Source organism: Orbicella faveolata, unplaced genomic scaffold, assembly GCF_042242905.1.
Source record: "Orbicella faveolata isolate gen_17 unplaced genomic scaffold, um_ofav_v1 contig_34, whole genome shotgun sequence".
NCBI classification, from domain to species: Eukaryota; Metazoa; Cnidaria; class Anthozoa; order Scleractinia; family Merulinidae; genus Orbicella; species Orbicella faveolata.
The window spans coordinates 17,154,909-17,170,583 of NW_028301563.1; the positions used below are offsets into that span (position 1 = coordinate 17,154,909).

The 15,675-nt window shown below is 39.5% G+C and overlaps 2 protein-coding genes across 2 annotated transcripts; one reads left to right on the forward strand and one right to left on the reverse strand.

Moving 5' to 3' along the window:
• Positions 1 to 572: 572 nt before the first annotated feature.
• Positions 573 to 3,335, forward strand: LOC149105056 (uncharacterized). The gene has a single exon (XM_089272175.1). It carries the CDS (start codon positions 1,010 to 1,012, stop codon positions 3,143 to 3,145), a length of 2,136 nt encoding a protein of 711 aa, XP_089128301.1. The 5' UTR covers positions 573 to 1,009; the 3' UTR covers positions 3,146 to 3,335.
• Positions 3,336 to 7,951: 4,616 nt separating this feature from the next.
• LOC149105057 (uncharacterized) lies at positions 7,952 to 11,196 on the reverse strand. The gene is made up of 3 exons (XM_089272314.1): positions 10,861 to 11,196; positions 9,123 to 9,237; positions 7,952 to 8,237 (listed from the first exon to the last, which is right to left on the reverse strand). Exons 1-3 carry the CDS (start codon positions 11,194 to 11,196, stop codon positions 7,999 to 8,001), a joined length of 690 nt encoding a protein of 229 aa, XP_089128440.1. The 3' UTR covers positions 7,952 to 7,998.
• Between the last annotated feature and the right edge of the window lie 4,479 nt (positions 11,197 to 15,675).

Sequence of the window (15,675 nt, forward strand, 5' to 3'; positions counted from 1 at the left end):
TTGCAAGATTGTTAACGGTTTCTTTAGGATACTTAGAAAATGCATGTTGCTTAGCATACGAAACATTTAGTATAAAAATGCGTTGGTATCCCATGTTTATCAATTCCGTTTGTGTTATTTCAGTTTTCAATAAGGGATGGCGGTCTTTTTCTTAATTAAGGAATAACTTAAAGACTTGAAATTAATTAGTGAAATTAGCAAAAAAAAAAACAAAACAAAACAAAAGTGAAGTACCTACAAAAAGGCAAATAGTTCCGGAGGGCACGAGTTTACAATAATGGCAAAGAAAAATTATGCTTTCATCCGAGGCCATCCCCATTTTTCCCGTTTAGTTTCGCCCGATTCTGCTTTTCTTGTTTTGAAAAACAGAATCTGTTACTAGGAACGCAATAGTATAGGCAGACATTTTTTTCATCATTTATCTGGATCTGTGTTTACAAATACAGATTCATTAAGGATACTTCTTAATGCTCAATACTTGAATTCTGTTCACAGCCTTTCTATTTTTCAACGCACGCGAAAGAGGAAGCGAGCGAAGTGAGCGGGAGCACGAAGCACGAGGAGGTGGGGGGGGGGGGGGCAGAAAGCGAGACAAACTCGGTCCCCCCTTCTCCGTCAAGTTTTCGATTTTGCGCTAGCGTCCAGTAATCAGGCGATCCTAACCGCGAGTTCAACGATCGAATAAAAATGTGAAAAAAAAGAAAGCTGTGAACAGTCTACAATACTTGTTTCAGCCTTCCCTACAGACAAGATAGCATGATTCCTTCCTCAGTTCACATCCATTGTGGTTTTGTAACCTCGTCTTGCAATTGCTATTTGCGGTCTTTAGAAGGCCCTCTAGTTCAAGGTGTCTTTTTGTTTTCAGCATTTTTTGACTCCGACGGTGCGACAGATCCAAAATCATAAAACGTCTTTGTTGCTAAATTAAGAAAAGGGTGGCCTTAAATTGAAAATAAACTGATCTTTGAATTTTGTTTATCTTTCAGGTTTTCTTCGCAGTTTGTCTAACATGACTTTTGATATCAAGCACCCAGCTGTACAAAGTTTTAACGTTATGATCATTGGTTCTGGTCCAACAGCTCTTGGTGCCGCTCAGCGACTTTTAGAGCTGATGAACAGAAAGTTTCCAAATTTATCAATTGCCACTCTTCAACAGAATGGCAAGCCAGGTGGACTTGCGTCCTCTGAGAGAGATGATCAAGGTTTCCTTTGGGACATGGGGGGACATGTCGTTTTTTCACATTACGAATACTTTGATGACACGCTCGATAGGAGCATAGAGAACTGGAACTGGAGAGAAAGAGCGGCATATGCCTTTATGAAGGGTTCAGACGGCACCAGAAGGTTTATTCCTTATCCAGTTCAAAACAACATCGAGGTAATGGACAAAGTGGACCAAGAGAAGTGTTTATCGGGGCTAGAAGAAGTTGCAGCTAAAAATGGAACACCAAAACATCCTGCTAACTTCGACCAGTGGCTTGTTTCAAACTTTGGTTTGGGCCTATACGAAGTGTTCTTGAAAAAGTACAATAGAAAAGTTTGGACTGTAGACCCCTCGGAAATGAATTCTGCCTGGGTTGGCGAGCGCGTTGCTCTTCCCGATATAACCAAGATCAAGCGTAAGATTGCAAAGTACGACAACGGGACGTTGACGAAAGGTTCCCCCTGGGGACCTAACAATTCCTTTCGATATCCAAGGTATAAAGGAACAGGAGAAATATGGCAAGCCGTTGCTGACCGCCTCCCCAGAGAGTGGTTTAAATTCCACAGTAAAGTCATAGGGCTGAACATGGACACGAATGTTGTAAGGGTTGAGAGTGGCACACACGTTAAATCGCTCCAGGAATTTCATTTTGACACTCTGATATCGACCGCACCGCTCGACATGTTTGTCAATATGATGACTGGAAGAGACGAGTTTCTAGAGGAAATGAAGAAATTGGCTTCCCATCTGGTTTACTCGCACACTCATGTGATCGGTATAGGGCTAACTGGTCAGCCTCCACCGATGCTTTTGAGCAAGTCGTGGATGTACTTTCCGGATGCTGACGCTCCATTCTACAGGATAACAGTATTGTCCAGTTACTCAGACGATCACGTTCCAGAGCCCACAAAACAATGGTCCCTCATGTGCGAGGCAGCCGAACCTAAGCAAACTGACTCCAATTTAGAATACTGGACGAAGGAAAATTTGATAAATACCACCATTCAAGCATTAGTAGTTTATAGGTTCATTACATCAGACATGGTTGTATCAAAATACTATCGACGTTTGGAACACGGGTATCCAGTCCCTTCTATCAACAGAGAAGCGATTCTCGACAAAGTCCAACCGTGGTTGGAATCCAAACGCATCTACTCTCGTGGTCGGTTTGGAGGCTGGCGGTATGAGGTTTCAAATCAAGATCATTCTTTTATGCAGGGCGTTGAAGTCGTCGACCAGCTGTTACGAGCAATTCCCGAGGAAACGTACTTTAACCCAAGTCTTGTCAATTCAAGGAGAAACACTGGTCGGCTTTTCACCTACGAGTTTGTGATCGCTCATTATAATGAAAATCTTGATTGGATAAAGCCAATAGCCAGCCATTCTCATGTCTATCATAAAGGCACTGATCGGCAGCCTCCGCCTTTAAAACTCCTTTCCTGGAAAAGGTTACCTAACGTGGGCCGAGAAAGTCACACATACTTGCACCACATCATAAATCATTACGATAGTTTGCCTGAGGTAACTGTTTTCCTACAGGCAGACAACGGGCATCAGTCTTGTGGATTCTTCACCAGGCCTCCTACGAATTATGTTTATGACGTCACAAGACTAACATCATTGAAACGTACTTGCCTAAGGCCAAGTGTTTTGATGGCGTGGGGAAGAATCTCTCATAGTCTCAAGTGGCAAATTATGCTGAACAATGGTAAAATGCGTCCAGCTCGTTTGACTGCAGCAGAGTTTTTCAAAACTTTGTTTGGCTATCGAAACCCACCAGAAGTGTATTTTTGCCCTGGGGAATGTTTTGCAGCAACTCGAGACATGATCAAGAAACATCCACTAGATTTTTACATCAAGGCCATAACATTTGTGAATGATCATCCTAATCCGGAGGAAGGGCATTACCTTGAGAGGCTTTGGTCTACGATGTTTTCATAAATCTAAGACTCATGTACAAGATTACAAAACCTCAAATACACTATCTACCTATCCTTAGTTGACAGTGGGATTTCAACAGACTGAGAAAATAGAGACCTTAAGATACTCCTTTCCCAATGTACGGCGCCGTTTCTTCAGAGTAAGTGAAAATCTGCTCGTGTTGGAAGAGACTTAAGGGGAATCTCAACTGTTGAAGGAAAATGAATAAACGAGTAAGTATATTCACGCTTCCTAATTCGTGTTTTACGGATTGCGTTGGATGCACCAGGTCAAGAGCAAATCATACAGCTAGCAGAAGAAACCGTTCTATTGTGGTGCTCTTTGCCCCAGTCATCTATTGGGATGTCATTGCAGACCGCCATTTCTGCATATACATCGTTCCTTACAGTCGCTTGGGAGTTTTATGCCTTCAAACCCAGAACACTGCCCGAAAATTTTTAACGAAGCTAGATATATTGGATTTACTATGTTCATTTTGTTGCTTTCGTCGGTAGCATGCGCATGCATCGGCCTAAAGGGCTCCAAAGCAAGCGCAACAGACTTGACATGCACAATGACTCTTGTGAGCTCTTACAGCCTGCTAACCTGCATGTTCGGTCCAAACATTATTTCTTAAAAATCTGCTTATAGCAACGGTAACTTTAAGAATTCTGTTTGAAACATTTTACTTTAATTCGGTTCTCCTCGATTAAATTCTCAAGTATTCTCCAGAACGCTAATGTCAAACTTTTTGAGAATGCATAAGCTTGCAGTGTTAAATTTTAATAATTATTGACGCTTAAATTTGAATATTACTGACAGTCTGTATTTTTGCCGACGGCTTAATTTAGCTTTGCAGTCACTTTATCGGCGGTAGCTTTACCAGTCTTCAACCAAATTAACCTGGGAATTCACCCAAACATTTCGCCAAACCGAATAAACTAACAAAACGAGGAAATATCCATACTTTGTAATCACAATATACAAATATTCACATAGGAATAAAAGTAAATTTAGCAAATCCTGTTCGCTTCGGCTTAAAATGGTTTGTAGACCTTTCTTGGTTTTCAACAATAGAAGAAATTTTAGCAGTGTACGAAGCGGCTGTGCCAACTAACACAGAGAAAACTTCTTAACTCACCCGGCCTTGTGTTTACAAATACGGTTTTGGTTAAGCTTATTTTTAGACCTGAGGTTATAAGTTTAAGTTGACGACGAAAATCGACAGAAAACTTAATTTGTTTACAACTTAGAGTAACCTCCACAAAGCGACTCACGTGTTATTGTTTAGAGATGAGCGAAATTAAAACGATGTAATTTATAAAATCTCTCACAGCATGGCTTCAAATAAGGAAGACTTAAAAAGGATTCCAATTGAAAATAAGCTTATATCGCCAAGGCAACTTGTTAATTTTCATAGCAAACTCCACAACAAAAGTCACTTACCGCAAGTTGGCAATTCAGTTCGGCCAGTGTAAATCTGCCAGGCAGAAACTTGCAGGAAAAGTTGTGAAGACTGAACTGAAGTAATCTTTTCGATAGATCAACGAGTCAACCACTTTTTTTCCGCTGCGTTTGCTGTTTTGTAATTTCTCTAAACACTCAGGCACGTTTGATTTCTCTTGTTTATCACCTGACCAAATCATGTGACTTTTGAATTTTCTTGCACGGCTGCACAGCATCGCGTCGCGTGAATTTTAAACTTGTAAAGTTCTGCTGTCTTCTGAGTCAATTTGTCGGGTACTTTCGCTTCCTTTCTATAGCCCTCGTTAGCTTTGGTTCAGGGCATAGTTCGGTATTATTTCACCTCCTTTCTCAAGCCCCTGACTCGCTATAATTCACGGCATTGTTCAGTACTGTTTCGCCTCCTTCCCCAGCGCTGGCCCGCTCTTTTTCGCGATCTTCTTCGCTACTTCTTTGCCTGTTAATTCTTGCTTTCTGTTTTTTGCTTCAGTTCAACCCTATCTTAAAAACATTAGATCAACCTTCGCTATCCTTTTTCTTTAAAAATCCCGCCAAGAAAAATGCATTCTTCCGCTACAAACCGCGAGTGCATGTCCCTGCCAATCTATTAGCTGGAATATGGCCGCCATCTTGCGTGACTTCGTCGTCATCGTCGTCGTCGCCGTCGTCGCCGTCGTGCGTACGCACCCACGAGCAATACCGCTAGCCATGACGACCATGAGAAAATCAATTCATGGGTTTCCTTTTCTTTCCTATATGGGCATGGGGCTCCGCTTGGCGGCCCTTCAGGCCGTCTGAGCTCCGCTATAAACGCATTGGAAGTGGAACCATATCTGTTATCAGTGTCTGTTAAACAAGACCATTACAGCAGAAAAATTGATGAGGAAAAAAAAAAAAAAGACTTTAAACTTGAAACTTCGTAACTAGAGGTTGAAAATGCCACGACTTTCTGTGGAGTCAGCTACAATCAGTACCTTGCATACTAAGTCAGTACTTTGAATTCTTGTTGTTAATCCGGGGTGTGCTTGGTATATTGCAATAGGAGTAGCAGAGATTTAAAATCACAGTAAACCAGACAAATAATAATGATGATGATAATAATAATAATAATAATAATAATAATAACAACAATGGAAAAACTCACAAAGTACAAAGGTCTTGAGATTGAAATCGAGAAAACGAGGGGAATGAAAACAATGACTGTCCCAGTGATCATTGGAGCTTTCGGGCTTGTCAAGAAGGGAACAGAAAACTACATCGGTAAGATGCCAGGCAATATTAGAATAACAGAGCTACAGAAGACCGTCCTCCTTGGAACTGCTCACATACTTAGGAGGACTCTATCCATCAAGTAATCCAGCAGACTTATGACTGCCCTAGGCTCACGGATTGAACTCGGCACCATAAGTTAGAAGCGGCAAGACTTTAAGGACTTATAATAATAATAATAATAATAATAATAATAATAATAATAATAATAATGATAATGATAATGATAATAATAATACGAATAAGAAGCGATCTTTCATAGTTAAATAATAATAATAATAATAATAATAATAATAATAATAATAAAACTTTTGAACCTTCTTAAACCTATGCAGAGCTCAAGATACTAACTTAAATAAAATAGAGTATCTCAATAATCTACAAGCTCAGTTGATGATCCTGTTAAAGCATTTTGATTTTGTGTGCGGTGAGCGAATGTCTATAATTTTCCAAAAGCACTAAACCTCAACAGTAAAAGGCGATTTTCTGACGTCGTGGAAAAGCAAAGAAATGTAAGGAATTTTTTTAGTAATAATATGACTGTTTTGAAATTGTCCAAATTAGAATTGATGCCGATTTGGAAGTATATATTTTTTGCCTATTGTCCGCGAGTAGTATATAGCCTCGGACATACAGCCTGAAATAGAAAGACAAAATAAATGGGAGTCAGTTCAGCCGTTCGTACACACTACCACTGGTGTCGTAAAGTACTCAAAGTACTTATACATAAAGTATTTATGTTTGTTATGTACAAAGTGGAAACTTCTCCGCTGAGATATGCATCTTCATCATAATCCACTCAGTCGGGGATATGCAACGGATCTGCTCCTTGAAATAACTGTTTTTCAGGCAAGCTCTTACGTAGTGGGAGACTTATGGCCGCACTTTGTTATTAACCCAATTCTAAGCTACATTTTGAATCAGCATCTTGGTGGTGCATGGGTTTTTCTTGCTGGCTGGGCGAAGTCCCTTTTTTCATTCCTCTTCCCCACTGAAAGAACAAATTCTATCTGGACCTACATCCATCCGGCCAATTGCCCCTCATCCCTCGTTCTCTCGTTGGATGTGTATATATGACCTTGCAACCACACCTGTTAGAGTGTGTAGCGTGTGCCTAACTCTGGCTGGCATTTTATTTTTTTACAAATGAAAATAAGAAATACTCTTTTTCTTTGGCCATCTTTTCATATGCACATTTTTTTCCAGCTTCTGTCATTGTTATTGTTAATGAGTTACTTAGCTTAAATTTAAAATTTAGTTGTTACTTCTCTCCTAAATTGTCAATTCTGAAGATGTATATATGTCGAAACACACGAAACATCAAGCTAAATGATATAGTTTTATCAAGATGTTTTCCAACAATGCTTTTTATTGTCATGTTTATCAGCGCGGTTTGTGTGTTAAATATAGGCAGGAGCCATAATCGGGGACGGAGACCGTAAGCGCGCGCCATTTCAAGTATTGGGGTTGTCCCCATGATATGGGACAATAATTCTATTTTTAGAACAAATTGCGCCATCACCTGCGGCACACGCGCGTACATGCTGCGAGGATTTTTGCGGATGTCGCGCGGGGGAAATGGCGTCCGAAATTCCCGAAATGTTTCATGCTTTTGCCCCACAACTCAACGCGTTTACGTCTGTTGGAATTTTGCTTAAGTATTTTCGTCGTAAGCTGCTCCAGTTTGAGTGAAGTAAGACAGTGTCGAATTTAGGTATGTTCCGCTGTAAGCTTATATATATCGCTGACCAAGTTGTGTTCCGACTGATGCTTCGTTTACATGAGCTGTACGTTACTCCTCTTTAAATTTCACATATGTTGAAGATTAACAGCTTTTCCATTACACAGCAAAAAACTAGCTGGATATATTTAGATAAAGCAGAGCTTCAGGACTTCATAGTTTCCTAACTCCTCTTGCCACACGCTTGCGAGGAATTTGTCAGTCTATCGCGACCGGAAAGTAAAACAAAATAATTGCTAGTTTGAGTTTCGCTTGAATTGTAAGCAACGCATTTTCTCCCAACAAGGCGCCAATCGCATTTCGTCTATGATTATCACGTGTTTATATTTCCACGTCTTTTTTTAGCATAATCCAATGGCTGGATATCATCAAATTCACAGTGCAAAGTAATCCTAATAGGTTATATCGATCCCATTTGTTGATTGATTGTCTGTATTTTTGGCCTTATCATGATCACATATCCTAATATGAAGAATAAAACAAAATTGGATTTGTTCAAATTTTTTTCATGTAACCAACAGTTACCTTTTTCACATCGCGGTCCATTATATCCTGAAGCGCAGCTGCAATTGAATCCGTTCACTCGGTCTTTGCAGGTCCCGTTGTTATTACAGGGATGACTTGGACAGTCATCGATATCTGTTTTAGAAGACAAGATTGAAAGGAGAAAAATTACAACATATGATGTTTTATTTGACGGAGACCGGAGCAAAAATTTGTACATCAAATCTAGCTATTTGTAGACCGCGATAGCACGTTCAGTAATCTACAGTGATATTTAAAATTTAAAGTGGAGCTTCGTCACAGTTTGGGTATCTTAAAAAGTCTAGCGTAAATTATTCAAGTTCGTCGTTTGTAATCCGTGTCAATCTTTTCCATCCTTAACTATCCTTGTTCCTTTAGGGATTATTATATTATCTTTTGTTTTTTTTCCATCTTAGTAAACTACTATTTTCAGGTTTCCTTCAATTTAAAGGTAATTTATATTGTACGTGGCCGAAATACTGTCACTAAGCTCTACTGTATGTCTACTGTCCCTCTGCTGTCCCCCGAAAATAAGCACAAGAATTTGGATACACACGTCTTTTTTCAGACGTCCACCATCATCATATTCCAGTCAGAGGCACGCAACGGACGTGCAACTCCTTGAAATATCTGTTTTACGCACGATTTCTTGCTGGCTGGGAAACTAATGGCCACTCATCTTTAGTTGCAAGAGGAACAAGGAGCCGGTTTTACTGTTAATTGTTGGTCGCGAGAAGATAGCAGACCAGAAACTCATTTTTGCAGGTTTCCTTCAGTGTAATCTTTTTGCCTCGAGGCCTGTATTAATGCCATTGCTGTCCATATTGTTATTTATGAAGATATGTTTCTTCTTTTAAGCCTGGGGTATATCTTACTTAAGCCTTTTAAAAGATGAACAAAAGTTAGAAAAGAAAGTAAATTCTGGCGTAGTCAAGGAACATTTTGGACTTTAAAATTATATTGACATATATCATCGTCCAAGTGTTATCGTCGTCTTACCTGTTTGGCAAATACTTCCTATGAGTCCTTTCACACAAACGCACAGATAGCTGTTCTTCTCATAAAGTGATACGCAAGTTCCACCTTTCTGGCACGGTCCACGCATACATGGAGACTAAGAAATAAACTGATACTTAGTAAATGAAGGTAAGCTAAGCAAATCTAAGCAAAGCTAAGCTAATTTAAGCTCAATAGACACCATCAGGTATGTTGAATGGCGACTATACTTTTTATCTCGCTGTCAAAGTAGCAGTTCCAAAGGCAGGAAACGAAAGTTTTCCTTCTTGCCGGGAGTGAGTTCACTCTGATCGATGGTGGAAAATATATAAATTCCCAATAATTATTCGGATATTTTCTTAGAAAACTGACGGCAATTCATCTTGGCCGTTTTATCTAGATGTAGAGGACCGTACCCTTAAACGTCTGGTAGCGCCGTGATTCCTTGTTATCCAAATCTAAGAGAGGCTTAAATTTAGATGATATCGACAGTTCAGCCGAGTAGAAATACAGGAACGTTGCCATTGCGTGCCAGTGCCAATTAGGATCATTAAGCTTTTTCACTATTTCGGATGAGGGCCAAAAAGAGTTTTAAAAAAAAGCAATTTATTATTGATGACAGTGACGAAAATTATTTATATAAACAGTTTTGGAGGCTTACATTTTATGTTGCTCAAACCGCGAAAGCTTTCCCTCCATTTCCGATTGACATTTCTTACCGATATTTGCAGAATTTTTTTTCTTTTTTTTTTTTTGTCAACAAAAATACAACCAAGTATTCTGTTATAGTTATTTTTTTTGCCGAAAAATTGGAAGTGACGAGATCTTCCTGCGTGGATTTATTTTTTTGCCTCATGAAAAATAAATGGGTTGGGTAAGGATTGCTAGCTGTAGCTTTGCGGTTTGAGCTTTGTACCTGCTGAGTACGTGCTATTGGAGTCTTTAGTATGTAAAAATATTAAGGATACCTTATCAGTATTGATCATAATTAAATTGAATAAAGCCTTCCGGGGTAAAAAGTATTTAAAAAATTGTAAGCTTTCAAGAGCCAGTCTACTGTGTTGGATGGATAAAATTTGTGAAGAAACAAATTTTATCCGTCGAAGACAGTAGACTGGCTGTTGAAAGCTCACATTTTTAATATTTTTACCAGAGAACGCTTTATTCAATTTTTAGTTTGTGCTTGTTGTTATTCATAATTGTTGTCCGTTTCAAGAAATTGGGCCTCTCAAGTCAAGTATTCCGTTATATTTATTTTTTTTACCTATATCAAGCAGCCTTTGCTCCTTCCTAAAATATTGTTTATACTACTTGAAATTAAAATTTAATATCTTCAAATTGTCCTGTCATATCCTTTATATGTTTTTCCCATCCTGATTAACAGTAACATTTTTGTGGGAACAAATGAGGGCGCAGTATTTGCTGGAAACATTTTAAGTGAAAAGATCTTCCTTTTTGACTGTGTTTTGATTCAGATAAACTCATACAGGGAGTTAAACTCCCTGTTAGCTTTGTTGTGCGAGCTTAAAAAGTTTAACCTATTCATTGCTTGTGTTTCCTTGCAATTGTCAGTTGACCAAAATTAGGCCTCTCAAATCATGGATCTGATTCCGTTATATTCATGTCATTTATATTGACATTATACATTGCTGATGCCAATGTCTCTCTAGTAACTTGCAAAAAAAAAAAAGCAGATTGTTTACACAGAGGATTTCAAAGAGACTGTCATTAAAGTACTTACCAGAATACTAAAGTGGTAGAAAGATTGACTGCTAATGAACCTGTCCGAGTTGTTGTACTTGTCAGATGGGAGCAGTTCACATAAGATTCTTCCGTTGATGTCACAAAATGCAGCCAGGTTAAAGGAGAAACATGATGGTATGTTAACACATGCAACGCCACATTCTTTTCCATTGAGGACATAATCAGAACCAAGACTTGTGTCGTTTAAGTACGAGGATTTGTGGGCCTTAAAGTTGGCAAAAGCGATCCCTTTGTGAACTCCTCGGCAGGTACTTCGACCGCGTGCCTCTACATTGTTAGGTGTACCTGTGTTCATTTCATCCATCAAATACATGATTAATTATTTTAAGAAATGTCTAAATTGGATTGAAGAATAACTATTGATGTAATAGAGGCTATATGTATGCAAGGTTACCTTTTGAAGCTGTTTTGGCGCTAAATGATATCATCAAAGCCAAAAAGCTGGTAGAACATTGAAAAAGATCCATCCAAAACGTGAATCAGGGCCACAAAGTTCCGTGGCGAAGACTAACCAAGCGCCACTCGAACCTGTTGACAAGGAATTTGAAATTTGTATTTCGGAACGTCTGTTTTGCGAAAGCCGTGAGAAGGACAGCTTTCAATTCAGACCCCTAGGCGGCTTTAGAGCGCGGTTCCGACAGTGAGTTTTCATTGGGGTTTTTTCTAATTGTCGGCTGCATGGAGATTACTAGATAACCAATCAGCGTGAGGTAATTGTGCGTGAAACAGACAAACAACCAAACAGTCAAACAGCCAAACAGTCTCCCTTGAGGGGATAAATATGACCCCCACATTTAAACTATTTTGACAATTGTACATGCTCGTTGAATGCCCACCTTAGTATTTTGGTGTCTCGCGTTGATTATTATTTTTGTTTTGAATTGCAAAGTGCAGAGCTACCGCAGCCTTCCAACATTTGGATGCACGCTATAATTGATAAATAGCTGTTTGTTTTAACTGACGTTCGTTGGGGAGGATTGTCTGACGAGACAAAAGAATGTCTGCATAGGAGGCTTTTTTTCAAAGAGAAACATCAACATTAATTTAATGATGCTGTTCGAAAGAATATCATCAGCCGCTCTTAAAATGGCTTTTATGGGGTTTTATCGACAAAGTTACCTGGAGGAATAAAATTCAATTATATGCCAAAAAAAAAAAAAAAAAAAAAAGAAAGAAAATAGATTGTTTTGTTTTGTGTGACGGCACCCGTGTGCCTTTTGTGTCACGTCTGTTACGTTTGCGTGACGATTCGGGTTTGCGTCATTACTTACGTCATTACTTCCCAGCATGCGCTTTAGTTGGTTTAGTAGTTTCGACCACGCGGTGTCCTTGTAGTCCGGAAAGGCGTCAGTTTTCCGTCGTTTCTCGCATTGTTTTTCCTCCTTTTGTTCTCTACCACTCACGGCGTTATGTTATTTCAGTTTTGACAGTTTTACTCTGGAAATAAAGTTGTTCAAGCCACACGGGCCTTTCTTGTTTCTTTTACGAGCACCCGCGCCGGTACATTTTGTATCCCCTAACAGATCATCATAGAGGAGAAACGAAGGGAAAATCAGTTTTTAGTGGACACTTTTCGTCTTGAACATGTTTCCCTGTTGCGATGTGTATCTCGAACGAAGGCAAGAGCGCTTGTTTCGCTCCCCAGTAATAAATGTATGTTTGTTTAGAATTTTAACTAAAGTTTTCAGTCTGCAGTATACCCTGACCGATATTTAATATGAGTCATACAATTTTTGTCTCAGAAAACCGCAAGTTGGAGCCTTGTTCTATTCTCAGTCTACCGTGTGCTGATTTTAATTACTGTTGTATTGAATAAGTGTTATTTTACTTTCCATTGATATAGACCGATCAGAATCGGGTGCCACGTATTTATTTACAATGGCCGGTTCTCGATGCTGTACTCTATTCATGTACAGGCCAGAGAAATATTCTTGCGAGCAAATATCTCTTCCGATAAAAACCTAAGCATTTGGGCTTTACGTGGATGGCTTTGGTTTTGTTTGAAAATATTTCTTACTCTGTGAGGGTGATGTTAAACATTTCGCAAAATTTGGTGGAAAATTAACCTCACAGGACCCGAATCGGGCTGATATCCAGAACCCGGGTGGAAAACGATGAATAAAGATAAAACTTAAGTACATAAGCTTGGATAGAACTTTCATGGCGATTTTTAGGAAACTCGGAGCACCCTTATTTCCAAGTCTTCCTTGGTTGCTCAGGCAGAAGCTCTAAAGAGGGGAAGTTACTCTTTAAGCGCATCGTGAGAGGGTGAAGATGAAAACGAACAGTCTTCCAGCATGCAGTAAGCACAAATTGAACGCAAAACCTTTACAGAATTGCAAAGGAACTTTATTAATATGTTCATTAAACCATTCCATATTACACAACTACAACTATATATGTTTAATGATTGATTACAAATGGAAATGACATCCTAGCCTATTCCAGGCTCTCGTACGTCATTGGGGACGATCAAAAAAAGCGGGCGGGCGATGAGCGTGGTCTGGGAGAGAAAAGGAGAGGGCGGGAAAGCGTGTAAGCATTGTTTTTAAAGAAAAATCTCATTCCGGTATTCCAGCCCCTGGTATACGCCGTGATTGGTTACTTTAACAGTTTACATCAGCACCTTGTCTGTTTGTCTGAAGCCATGTGAAGCATAACATGGGCAGCGTGTTAGACGTGCGTGATTTCGAGGAGTCGAAATTTACTCATACAGTGATATACTGTGGAGAATTGTTTGCAGGATTTCACGCGTGAATGGAGCGGCAAAGAACGTGCCTGATCAACCTAGCCCGTGGAAAAGATTTTCTTATTCCCACCGATTTCGAACTTTTGTTTCTAGAGGTCGATGTTTAGGTCTATAACTTGATCTGGCACCACATAGCGTAGCTGTTTACGCGCAAGGCTGTTGACCGTTTTACGTGCTGTATATGTCATTGTTTGGCTTTGTTCAGGCAAGACCATGATTTTGATCCTCCATACGGATCTAATCATTTGCCGGTAATTAATTCTCTGTACGCCTACACAGAGACTTCCTCATTCGAAGAGATTCTACACAGAGCTGACCTGACTTCGCAAAAGAACATAACATGCTGTGAAGATCAGCGTGGCCTCGTGAAACTCGCACGAGTAACTCGATACCGAAATACTGAGATTTCGACATTTGACAGAAAAAACGGTTCTTTTTTCAAGTGGGCGGAATGAGGTTTTCAAAACAATGCTTAAAGGCTTTCCTGCCCTTTCATTTTCTCTCCGGAACCCGCTCGTCTCTGATCCCACTCGTCGCTCTCCCGCTTTTTCGATCGTCCCCACTGACCGAGATCCTGGAGCAGGCTAATATAACATCCTTGCATAATCGACTCGGTACAAACCTGTCTTAACAATATAATAAATGCTCTCATGCTGCCGTAGAATTTCGATTAAGTAACTGTCACTAAAGTTTTGAAAGGGACGAAAAACAAACAAAAAAAAAACTGCCTGCAAGTGAATCTATACGGTGAAAAAATGCTTATCTAACTTTATAATGTCCAGTTCCAAGTTGAACAAAAACTTAGCGGTTGAATTCTTAAAATTTTGCACCTTTTAAAGTGCCACAAGAAATCACCGCAAGGCTTAGGGTGGGGATCACTGCTTTTGGAACTCTACGGCATGATACATGAGTCCTTAATTTATCTACGTTTTATATTACAATAACTATCTTCTTATTGTTAATTAAAGTTTCAGTATACCCCAAAATTGACCATTTCCCCCCAAAATGGTGTTTTTCGCTCTTTGAGATAGATCTTATTGCGTTCTAAATTATAAACGAAAAACGATTCATAATGCATAAATTAACTCTGATTGATCGTTGTCAACGGCTTGTCGTCAGAAGTAAACTTGCATTAAAAAGCTGAGTGACTAATTTCCGTGTAGTACGATTGTCAAACGTTTGTGTCTGTTAGTCGACGAGCTGTTCTCAGTGTTATCCGTTTGTAGAATGTTGATTTAAGCTTTAAAGTTATGTCGTGGAAGAAACGCAAAAGTTCATGTCCATTTTTACGTGCAAAGAAACCACCACAGAGTCCGCAGAGGAAAAAGCCGGGAGGAAATGGTTTCAAAAACTTTCAATCAAAATTGGGCTGATGCGTTAGCTGCTAGCCACAAAGGTTCCTGCTTCGAGCAGGGGAAGTTGCATGCACTGGACGAGGAAGACGTTTGAAATTCGCTAGGCACAGTTATAATTACTTCCTTGGCGCTTTCGCCGTTCAAAGCGGTAACGGTAACATTGTCTCAATCAGTATCTTTTGGGTCTCAACTACGCGGCCTTTACGTTGTTTACGAGTGCGCTCTGTCGTTGTCAACGGCATCTCTAAGCTAAGGCGTTTTAAAAACCGAAAAGAAGAAACAGAAGCGAAAGTTATCTTCTTACTAACCTGGGCGCACGAGCGGTGGAATTCAGATCTTGCAAAGGATAGGCAACATTACAGACTCTTAGGCTTTGTAAATGACAAGCTCTATTTTTAAAGTAAAATGAGCCTTCACTTTATCGATCAACGTGCCGTCGCTTTCACATCTTTTGTGTATTGATCTCACTACACCGGAAGAACGCCCCAAAGTATATTTTCCTTCATACCTCGAAACGAAATTTTCAGCAAGTGAAGCGCACATTTTGAGTTCGTCATCTGCCAGGTTTCATCGTTTGCCGCTGAAATTTGGACAGAATGTTGCCCGATAATCAGGCAAAAAAATAAAACCCTGTCGAGAACTTTTATTTGTTTTGTTAGTTTTTTTTTTTTTTTTTTTTTTTTTTTTT

Excerpts from the sequence above, each read along its gene's own strand:
- LOC149105056 (XM_089272175.1), top strand. The coding sequence starts at position 1,010 with ATGACTTTTGATATCAAGCACCCAGCTGTACAAAGTTTTAACGTTATG.
- LOC149105057 (XM_089272314.1), bottom strand. The coding sequence starts at position 11,196 with ATGTATTTGATGGATGAAATGAACACAGGTACACCTAACAATGTAGAG. Across the intron at positions 9,238-10,860 it reads TCTACCACTTTAGTATTCTG|TCTCCATGTATGCGTGGACC; the intron begins GTAAGTACTTTA and ends TTTATTTCTTAG. Across the intron at positions 8,238-9,122 it reads AGGAAGTATTTGCCAAACAG|ATATCGATGACTGTCCAAGT; the intron begins GTAAGACGACGA and ends CTTCTAAAACAG.